This window comes from Nematostella vectensis, chromosome 3 (assembly GCF_932526225.1).
Source record: "Nematostella vectensis chromosome 3, jaNemVect1.1, whole genome shotgun sequence".
NCBI lineage: Eukaryota > Metazoa > Cnidaria > Anthozoa > Actiniaria > Edwardsiidae > Nematostella > Nematostella vectensis.
The window spans coordinates 16,297,709-16,308,970 of record NC_064036.1 but is presented as its reverse complement, the minus strand read 5'-3'; the positions used below and the strand labels follow the sequence as shown (position 1 = coordinate 16,308,970).

At 37.6% G+C, this 11,262-nt stretch overlaps 1 protein-coding gene across 1 annotated transcript; it reads right to left on the bottom strand.

Annotated features, from left to right (window-relative positions):
• Window positions 1-398: 398 nt before the first annotated feature.
• LOC5507186 (2-(3-amino-3-carboxypropyl)histidine synthase subunit 2) lies at window positions 399-10,167 on the bottom strand. The gene is made up of 16 exons (XM_032375699.2): window positions 9,924-10,167; window positions 7,866-7,978; window positions 7,265-7,342; window positions 6,623-6,765; window positions 6,127-6,283; window positions 5,457-5,574; window positions 4,963-5,036; window positions 4,363-4,430; window positions 4,222-4,280; window positions 2,915-3,025; window positions 2,381-2,433; window positions 1,875-1,927; window positions 1,693-1,724; window positions 1,529-1,610; window positions 1,106-1,177; window positions 399-592 (listed from the first exon to the last, which is right to left on the bottom strand). The coding sequence occupies exons 1-16, from the start codon at window positions 10,125-10,127 to the stop codon at window positions 471-473; spliced, it is 1,539 nt and encodes a 512-aa protein (XP_032231590.1). The 5' UTR covers window positions 10,128-10,167; the 3' UTR covers window positions 399-470.
• Window positions 10,168-11,262: the final 1,095 nt, after the last annotated feature.

Here is an 11,262-nt window from a genome sequence, read left to right as displayed (position 1 = left end):
AAAAGGGAAAGAGTGCATTCGGGAACCCGGGGGTAGTGTTTGATACGATAAAACCGTTGTCGACGGAATGGGGTAGGTAATGGGCCATCGCCTTTCTGCTGATGTAGCCCGCGCATTTCTATATGCCGCGTCTCTTGTGTCGAAACGCAGGCTGGTTTCCTTCCTTTCGCGTTTGTATTGTTACCAGTGCTGGTTCTGAAGCAGAGCGGCTCACGCACCCAAAGACGCTATAGCAAATGGCTTGTGTATTGTCTTTGATTGTCACTGGGCTTGTTTTCCGGTCAATTGCGTTTTATCGCGGTGAATGATAAGTTATCCATGCCAAAGTCTTCATCCTGTAAGCACTTGGGGTTTCCTTGGAACACCCCTCTTTACAAATTAACGAAAAAATACAATCGCATTTTTGAGTGTAACTTTATTGATGTTATCAGTTTTTCAAAAAGTAGAATAAGTGTTGTTATGTAGCACCTTCATTCCCCCTCATCCGTGTAGCCGGCTGCTATTCCTCTTCTTCCCTCCACTGCAGTGGTGACGGGGGTGTCTCCTAGGTTCTGCTGCAGACCCTGCCAGGATCGTGAGGCCAGGAACTCTCCTACAGTGGTATCGTTAAACTTATAAATAGCAACCAGTGAATAAACCAATAAACTTGAGTGAGGGTGAAATTGAAACATGAGTACTGAGTACTTAAATACATATTAGTTTCTATAATAATTGTTCCTTAAAATATGTAATTGCCCCTATGACTCATTTTTAATTCATGTTGAAAAGATAGAACAGTGATATATTAATTACTGAGTTATATAGGAATAGTTATTATATTTTGTGAGCATCGTTTGATCCGTTTTCACTTGCAAGGACTCAATACCTTACAATTGTTTCTTAGGTTGTGGACAGATTTTTTTATATACTTAAAATTTCAGACATTCTCTGCTTGAAAATAGAAAATCCTTATTCGGCCAAACAAACTTGTATCGCCGGGGGGGGGGGGGGGGGGAAGCTCTGTCAAATCCCCATGTCGTGTTTAAGTTAAGGCTGGGTGTCTCCCCACTGGTACCAATGACCTTCTGAAAAAGAACCCACCCAAATGGTAGCAAATCATCTTTACCTGCTGTCAAAGGCTGCTGAGTCGCTAGTGTTGTCTCTTGGTTTCTTTGTACAAGCGAAGTTGAAGTTTCTCCTAGATTTTTTTAAATAGTTCACAGCATTATTGCAACACCCACATTTTCAAACATCCTTTTTAACAGCTATTCAAAGAGAGAACAGCAATGTGTATTTTCTTTTTTTTTCAGTTAACCAAAACCACATGCTCAAACAGTTCGAACAAGGTTATAGTTTGGGTGATCAGATATTTTTTTGCAGAATTTGTTTGTTTGACAAGTCACTGGGAAAAAAATTCTTTACCACATTCAAAAAATGAAGAAAATACACAACCCCAGCATTCCCAACTTGTCTAATTTTGTTACTAAATCACAAGAACAACTGATATATTTTTAAATTGTCACAAGAAAAAAATGTGGGAGCACAGTACCTGCTTCTTTAGCCGAACTCTTGTAGTTGTGTTGCATTTTTCCAGTAATAAGGGAAATATAAGGTGAGTCATCATTATCATCCTGAAAAAGGCACAGTAATATAAAATTTAACCTTACGTTGACACAACTAACCACAGAAATATTTGGTCACAGATGGGCATACCTCAGAATTTAACTCCGCAGAGTAGCAACCCCCTGGAGAAACAGAAAAAATAAGTACATCATTTTGATATCACATAAAATTCGGAATGACAACAGTTATAAACTGATGATGATTACAAGATTGGTGGACAATTATATATAACTAAACTTGAATTACAGTCCAAAAAGTATTTATGGACTTGCCTGGCAGTAGTTCGTGGAAATCTGTTACATAATCGCCCGTCCATTCTTGTGTCCTATCAAAATTGAAATTCAACCAGGAAATCACAATAAGATTGTATTGTGGAATAAGGTTTGTTTCACAAAGAAAATGTGAACTGTGCTACTGTAAATGATCTAATAAGTGCTGGGGGCATTCATTAAATTTCGATCAAGTGGGTGATGATTAACAAGAAGGCAATTACAATTTGATACATATATCCGGAATTCTTATGTCTTTGTTTTTAAGCTGGGAGGGAGGGTAGTGGGGGAGGGTAGGTGTTTTGTTAGAGAGGGGCATTCAATACATACAAACTTGTAAGCTTAGGGGGGGGCATTCATTAGATAGTGGGCTTTCTTTAGATAGGAGGCGTTAATTGGATCATTTACGGTACCCTGGTAAGAGAGCCTTGAATGTATCTCAGGTACTGACACTGACTTTGTGAATCAATGAGTGACGTTCAAGGCCCTGAAACCAGTGTGGATCATACCTGAGACAAGCAATTTCCATCTCATAAGGTGTAACCACTGGCTTGTAGAATTCCTATACAAAAAAATCACTTGATTATTGGCTACAATTCTTATATATGTTTGCTGTCACAATGTCTTGACAAAGTTAGCCAGTTTCCACCAGGTGCACTCTGTGGCCAGACTTGGGTTTGTCTTTATCAAGCATCCCATCAAGGGGCGTAGCCAGGGGGTGGTCTAGGGGCGTAGCCAGGGGGTGGTCTAGGGGCGTAGCCAGGGGGTGGTCTAGGGGCGTAGCCAGGGGGTGGTCTAGGGGCGTAGCCAGGGAGTGGTCTAGGGGCGTAGCCAGGGGGGTGGTCTAGGGGCGTAGCCAGGGGGGTGGTCTAGGGGCCTGGCCCCCCTTCTAGCAGCCAAAAATACAGTTTAATGTATAAGATATACAGGAGAAAGTGCCTTGGATGGGCCTTTTGCCCCCCGTTCTGTTAAAAATCCTTGCTACGCCTCCTGCCATCTGCATTAGAGTGGTTAGCTGCACAAAATTAATTTGATAACTTTACCTTTGAATCTATGAGACTGTTTTCTGGGCATGACACAAGCACAAACACATCAATCTCAAGAAAATTAGCCAGCTTGGCGACATTCAGTTTTCCCATTACAAAGACATAGGACTACAAGAAAAAACATGAATTACACATCCACCAATGTAAGGCGTTGCATCATTGAAATGTTAACGAATTTTCAACATATACATATATTGGTAGCAAGATTTAAAACTTTCCCACATTTAAGTGAAACATGTAGATACAATGTAGCTAAAATTTATGAAAGCACATCTAATGTTCTGACTCTCAAATGCTGAGTATTGGCGTTTCAAAAGCATTGTGAAGTTTAAAGATCTAATAACATTTGTGGGAATGCAGAAAGAATAAATTCATTTAGGCAAATATGTCTCTGTGTGAGCACCTTACATGTTGTTATTAGTAAAGGTAAGGTATAATCAAAGGCTCTGTAAGCCAACACGTAAATGCAAATTTATTTTTCTAGTTATTTTCTTGTGTGCATAAAAGATATACAGGATACTGAAAAAAGCATGAACACATCCAAGATGCTGAGAGTACATAAAAATGTCCTTATTCCTTTTTACTTTTCCATGTTTATGACACACCAAGAACAGTATAATTAATTATTATTATCATAAATTTAATAATAAAAAAAAAACAGAAAAAAATAGTGTGGGAAATGAACCGGGTCACTGCAGTCGGAGACAAGTGTCCACCCTGCCAGACTACATGACATTACTGAGTCAACTTGTAACTAAAATTACTTTCTATACTATTGGTATTGTACCGTTCGAAAAGTTTTTGCTAGCACATGTTTGTATGAGTTTTGTTTGATATTTAGTTTAGTTAATTGGTAAGAATTGTGAAAAATTAATTTGTGGAAATCTATCCTCTTCTATTTTATCCTTCTCACAGAGGCTTTTTTTTATTACCCTGTAAAGAGAGACCCTGCTAACAGAGGCTATTTCCTTTTAAGTCTCGGACTTAAAAGTTGCAGTTTTGGCTATTTGCTCTTTCAGCACAAATTCAAACAAACAGGGAGAAAACCCAGAGACGCGGATCAACAAGTATTAAAACAAAGAGAATCAAAAGCTCTGCTACCATTTTCCTTGTTTTGTTTGCAAACTAACAACTTGAATTGGACTGAACCATGGAAGATTGATTGATGTCAGTAATGAAGGCAAATGCACACACTCAACCCATATGGGAGACTTTTCTGAAAAAAACTAACCTATAAATATTCGTTACAGCTATAATAAGTAATGACTGTAGCGGTAAAAGATTGATGGCATAGCTCTATTTACCTTTTTGCCAGCAATTGCTAAAACTTTCTTGAGTCTTTCAATTATTTTCAAATAATCAGCTAAGACATAAAAATACAAAGTACAGAAATAAGTAAAAAAAAGTAAAACAGATAAAACACAAAGTATTAGAATGTAACTTACCCACACCTAAAGTTCCTACAACAATCCCAACAATTTGAGCATCTTTTGCTCTCTGTATCATGTGATATCTGGGAAAAATACCATATAAAACTGCAGTGAGTCTCCTCATGTTCTAAATTCTACAACAACAGCTGAATCTGAATTTTTTGTGACCACCAAGTACCAAAAATGCATTTCTTGTCTGGGTGAGTGTCAAATGTGAGTGCATTCAAATGGTTCTTGGGGCAGCAGTGACAATTCATTGATTGGTTGGATGGTTGACCAGGCCTGTAAGTAGGGGGGTTGCAGGGGGTGCAAATGCACCCCCCCCCCACAACGGCCAAAAATCCCCTTTTGGTTTTCAATGGACGTGCTATTTGTAAACAAAATTAAAAAGCCGACAATAAATGTCCCGTGGAGATTTTGAAAAGGCATAAAAAAATCCTTTTTTCTTCTTTCAAAGGTGGTTAGAAGGTGGTTTTTATCAGAGAATTCCCTTCCTCCTCCTCCATCCCCCCCCCCCCCCCCCGGAAACTTTGTCCATAGCAGACAAGGATTTTGAATTCTCTATAATTTATTCTCTGTGAATTCATATAAAATAGATGGGAAATCAATTCAAACCTTTTCATAAGTGCTTTATTAACATTCAGAGTCTCTCGTCTCGACTCATTGGTGATGGGATCATAAGTAGAAAACTATGAAACAAAACAATAGCACGGTCAATCAAGTTAACATAATCATGAGACATTCCTTTGCACAAAGTCAATATGTATACCCTCAAACAAGGGCACGTCACTCCTAGCTAACATAAATCCTAATGATTTTTACGCTAAAAAAGCCCTAATCCTAGACCATAATACCTGAGGTCCCCTGATAAAAAAACATAGTTTTCACACATTTAGTAATCTTGCATTAAAAAACATTTTATTTAAAAAAAAATATTTAGATAGCAATAAAAGCATACTGTACTTGCAGGCAATGAAATGCCTGCACCATCTTAGGTGCACAGAATAATGGCTATGGGCAATATTCGGGAGAATGCCCCCAAGGGAAGTGCCCAGAAATCTTTCTTTCTTTTTTTTTTAATCATACAGGATAAACACACAAAATCTTACCTGGCATTTATTGTAGGTCATCATTAAATTTCTTAATGTTAGGCTTTGCTCTCCAATGTAAAATATTTGATAGTCGGAGATGGAAGAGTTTGCTGCTAGGGTAAAGTCCCTGCCAAATCTAAAAAAAGATAAATGATTACCACAATGGTATTAAAGCATAAAATATAAACTACTGTACTTATAATAGCTGCATTTAAAAAGAAGTTAGGATGAGGTATATCTTTTTGGCTTGACAGACCAAGTTTTACCCAAATAATGTCAAAATAAAGTTAAAGTCAAAATAGAGGAAAAAAGGAGGAAAAAATCTGGCAGCTATTGATTGAGGGTTTTTCTGTCGTACTACTACTACTGATTGCACTTTCAAGATATTCATCATATTTAAGTGGCAAGAGGACTAAGTTTAAACCTACATGACAATGTTGACGACGACTGCCTCAGAGAAGGGCAATACTATTTCTGTGTTTGAAAATTTCGTGCCATTGGAACGGATATAGGGCACAGATATGATATAGGGCTGGAAACTGACCACATGAACCCAATCATATTGTAGAAAGTTTACTTCAATATAGATCTTAACCAATATATACCAATTTAAGTCAAATAGGTGTTTTAATCACTTATATAATCTATATTACTCAGTTAACAAGATAGTTTGTATAAATCTGTTTACCTTCTGTTGCATTGATTCACTTCCATTCCTTCCACGTCTGATGCTTGTGGATTTCTGCTTGACTGCTGACTGGTGGGTTCACTAGGTAAGCCTTCTGGGGCTATTGTACTAATCGTCATGTTAGGGTACAAGGGACTTAGTGCTTCATCTAGAGCACCTGTGTGCAAAATGAATAGAGGAGTTCTTATTGTTGAAGTGGAAGTTTGACACTTCAAACTATAGTTAATGTTGGCAACATTTTAAAATTTTGTTTCTATCTTCATCAGACTATGCAACTGGAATTTAAATAGATGATAAAACACAACTGGATAGAGATCTTTAAATTTCTGATCTACACTGGAAAAATTACCATGACATACCAGGGCCGTAGCAGGGGGTGGGGCACTGGGGGCACTTTTCCCCCCCCCAGTTGAGGCGTGGCTGTGCCCACCATTGTTTTCTTAATGTTTCTGTATCATGCCCCCAATAATTCGAGGCTTGCTATGGCTATGCATACCTATACAGTGGTTATAAACCACATCATAGAACACCAGAACCCTGATTCCTGTATCAGGATATAACTGTCTAAAATGCTGAGAACACTCAATGACATTTATTGGATTCTTGCCGAACACATAAAGAACTGGAAGACGCTTGGTTCTAGAAAAAGAAAAACACAGTATGACTGTTTTAGCTCAACTCTGGAAGTATAAAGAATGCAAACAGTAAATATTTAATGTTAACAACGTTCAGCAGTGAGTTATTTTAACAGGAAATAATATGTTTTATATAGAACTGTTCTTAATTAAAAAGATATACAATTTGAATTGCTTTGACTTAAGATATGTGAGTTCCTTGTATAGGGCAGAAAAAATATATAAATAAATAAATTTGTCAAGCTGACAACACCCATGGTCGAGTTGTTATCGCTATTTTTTTAGAGGGAAAACTGTAGAATCCAGAGGAAAATCCACAGAGCAAAGATGAGAACCAACAAGAAACTTGGAATCAAACTTAGAACCCCGCGGTGATAGGCAATTCAGAGTGACGCTCTGCTAAATGTCACCTAGGTGCAGGAGAACGGTTATATAGGTAGTTTATGAGCCAACTTGACAAAACATGACAATTTTATATGAAAAAAAAAAACAATTTAACTTACTGGCTGAGGCAAGCTTGTCCGTAGTGTATTATGAGTTCAGCGTCAGCATGCTCTGCAGCTATTTCATCAACACAGCAGCTAGAAAAATGCAGAAATGCTAAAATGGTATAGAAATGAGATATATCCCATGGTTACAATACAAGCCAGAATTAACCATATTTACAGTAGAACTATTTTAAAAAGAAGTAGGATCTATTCATTTGTTCACAAACCTTCCCCATGTTGTTGTTTGCTATTTTTTAAATTTCATCCTCTGGTCTTGGGGCTTTTCTTGTGATGATGATGGAAATAGTATTTGTCATAAATATGATTAATAATTATTAGAGGTGATATTGAAGGAGATGGTGGTGGCTCATAAAGAACTATTGACACCTAACAATTTAAAGCAGATTCTTACATTGTACAGCTTCAAAAATGTTTTATTTGCAGGGAGAGGGGGGTGCCTCAGACCCCTTTCTTCCTTTGTCTTTGATTTGGACTAGATTAACTCACTTTAAGGCTACAGGATTGCTCAATCAACTATTCGTGCATAATAAAAAGTGTAATTACTGTTTGTTATGCACATACTTGATCCTGCTATTAGATTAATACTGCAACTAACCTGCCGTATGAAGTATCTGCCAGAATGAAGGCCTTGCATGAAGCTCGTTGCTCAATCAATCTCGCCACTGATGCTGAATCAGCTAGTAAACTATCAGGAAACTGTAACGCTACCTGATGCGGAAGAACACAGTTATAAAAAACTGTGCTATTAGTAGGGATATATTTGAAGAATGTTGTTAACCCACTCCTTTGTTATTGTTTATCATTGATCAAAATGACAATCTATACGAATGAAGTCTGAAACAGTACTGACAGAGAGTAATGCAACCAAAAACTGAGGAATTTTGCTGAAAATTTGTCTATTTTTCTAATCCGAAATTTCAGATATCTTTGCCGAAAATTTGGCTATATTGTTTTCAGCAGTTTGCGCAACCCAAAATTTCAGCATCCAAAATTTTGGTGAAGTTAAGGGTTATCGTTTTTGACTTTCTTGTAAATGTACACTGTACTTTCTCAGGACTGACACAAAGTTATTGAAGCTCTGTGTTATTATGGCAAAGATGACGCGCGATCAGCTAACAACACATGCGACTTATATGTTTACAATCAGTAATTCTAAACTCATGAAAGATGGACGATGCTAGGGTAAGAAAATTATGAAAACACAACTTGTTTTCGTTAAAAGAATGCACGTCATTTGTAAAGAAATTGTTTGGAGTTTCGCTTGCCTAACTTTCGACGCAGTTATTGTGACTCACAAGCTTGTAACGATTTACCTTCAGTCTGCCCTGAAGAAGTCTTATTAAAGATGAAAATTTGGCAGAGTCAAATGCCAGTTTTTGGTGCATTGTTATCATTCTTCTGGTTCACAAACATGACTATTTAGGCTTTTTGTAATTATTTATAAGTTTATCCAAAATTTAGAACGGCGAAATTTCAGCAAAGTTCGGCTAGAGCCACATTTGCCAAAAATTCTTGCTTAGGTGACATTTAGCTTACGTTTCGGGAACAAAAGAATTTTGGCGCCGTCAAGCTTTTGGCGAATTACAGGTGTTTTTGGATGTTATTGCCCAACGTATGGCAAATTTCAGCAATATTTGGTTGCACTATTTTCTGTCAGTACTGTAATATGTTATACATCCGACATGTCAATCACGCCAATCAGGAAAAAGATAATGCAATAACAGCCATGTGGTCCCACAAAAAGTCGGCAATCAACGGCAAAAATAAATTGGTTTGAGATATTTTTCTGCAAATTTGGGCAAGCAAATAAGCATTTTTGGTCAGCGTAGAAAGTGCTAGCCCTGTTTTCTTTGACCAGCCATTTGAAGAGTAGAAATGGGACTCAAATTGCAGAAAAATATGTTAAATTTACTATGGAGAAAGGAAACTCAAAAAGCAAACAAACCACGGGCAAGAGCTGACAAAGTCCTCATTAAGCTTGTGTTTGATGTTATCCTAGATTACTTATAAGAATGACACTGTTGTTGTTTTTTTTTTTTGCTGTAAATCTTGTTGTACAACTTGTAGTTAGTAGTCAGGCGCAAACAGTTAATTTGACTTTCTCTTCACTTTTCCCTGCACTTAAATCACTGCAAGTAGACAGAAACAGCTTTGAAAACACACAGTACCTACCAAAGGGAGTACTGCTTTATCTTATTTTTTCCAAGTTTTCTTTTTGATCTGGATTCGTGCCGTTTCCATTTAAACAGCCAAACTCGTAGTTATCTATTTTGTGTTTCTCGGCAAGATTTTCACCAAGCTTGGACAAGTTTCCATAATGTAGGTGACCGTGTTTTATTTCCCAAGCTACACGAAAACCCCTATTAACGTCTATATTTGAGATAAATCCGGGCAGAAATCATTGGCCGCATCTAACGTTGTAGAATCTGTCGTACTTTTGTGGGACATTTGGGCTACACTTCAATTTTCTGCTTTTTGATTGAATATTCGTGCGCGCTTCGGATCTATAAATTGACGATATTTGATTGAAATTATCTTGGTTACTTGCTTGAATTAGCCGATGGAAACGGAAGTATTGTGTGACTCTTCATTTAGCGGGAGCATAAAATGGCGGCGTGATTTGCCTTCTTTAATACAAGCGCAAGACACAGACCTTATTGAAACCAGAACTCGTGATTACTTGGACTGATCTCTCAATCTCGTACACCTCCACCATCCGCTCAATAGACTCCGTCTTGGTGGAAGGGACATCAAGGTGTGTGTCTATTACTGCGCTTTCGCTGAATGCAGAAGCCGGGACATCGTATGATTTCGCTGTTGTTTCAACTTCCATTTTCACATCTCCACCGTCCGCCATCTTTATTGGTACTTCATGACCACAGGAAGACCAAAAAAATTTGTGAGCGCCCGCAAAGTACGCTGGATCTTCTAACATGTCTTTGTAGCGCGTGTCACATTTAGCCCGAGTGTCAGGCCGTTTTATCCTATCGTTCCCTAATATAGATTTAGGCACTGCCTCAAAGCGGAGCCAGCATTGAACACCTTTTGTGTTGACTGATCGAGGTATTTTGGGGGGATCTAGGATCCTGCTCTTTACTGAGATGTATTTATTGTACCAACCAAATGGATCCAGGACTTTTTCAATAATTTAAATTATGCAGTTCATCAAAGTTAACAAACACAATTCCTGGTGTGAATATGGCTGTCAAAGTTGTCAATAGTCTAATGGTAAATTCTTATGTCCCATCATAGAAGTTCCAAAAAATATTTTTTTTTAATCAAAACAATACTCCGACAAGCTTTGCCCTTGTGCAGAATATGTCATGAATGTAATAGCATTCCAAAGATTCGAAATAATATATTTAGACTGTTCAGATGCCATACTGTAATTTTTATGTATTATTAAGTGGCGATTCTCTCCTTCATTGAACCGAATATTCAGAAAAATGTCTGGAAATTAAAATCCAAAAATATATCTCCTTTCATGCATTACATTTCATGCACCCACCCTTTACCATATAGTGGCCTTGTTGTTGGTGGCCTACTCCAAAATGAATGAATGAAGAAAAAACAGATTGATTTTGGAAGCAAATCCTAAAAAAAGGGGATCGGCTATTTGTCGAGTTATGAGCTGAGTTGAGTTTGAGTTACCGCAAAATGCCAATTTAGCGAGTAGGGCAGACAATGTCAACACATGAGTAATTGCACCATAAAAGGTATTATTTTACGACCAAAAGGTCGCCTCGGTAAGGGAAAACAGGGTTCCTGCAGAAAACAATAACGCTCTTGCGGTAGTTTTGTAAGTGGACATGATGTTAAAGCTAAAAGATCATATAATATTTATACGACTGCGCTATTATGGTATTTTAGATTTTTTTCTCATTACAGAGCCGGTAAAGTTTCTGCTGGCCACGTGATTAGGCGAAGTTGGTTCCACAGGAATCCCAATGGTCTAACGTTACAATATCATAATGTAGATATTTTAACAGTTC

Coding starts and splice junctions, on each gene's coding strand:
- LOC5507186 (XM_032375699.2), bottom strand. CDS start 10,127: ATGGCGGACGGTGGAGATGTGAAAATGGAAGTTGAAACAACAGCGAAA. Junction 7,979..9,923: donor CGAGTTCTGGTTTCAATAAG/GTCTGTGTCTTG, acceptor CTTCCGCATCAG/GTAGCGTTACAGTTTCCTGA. Junction 3,026..4,221: donor TAGCAATTGCTGGCAAAAAG/GTAAATAGAGCT, acceptor TTTTTCTTGTAG/TCCTATGTCTTTGTAATGGG.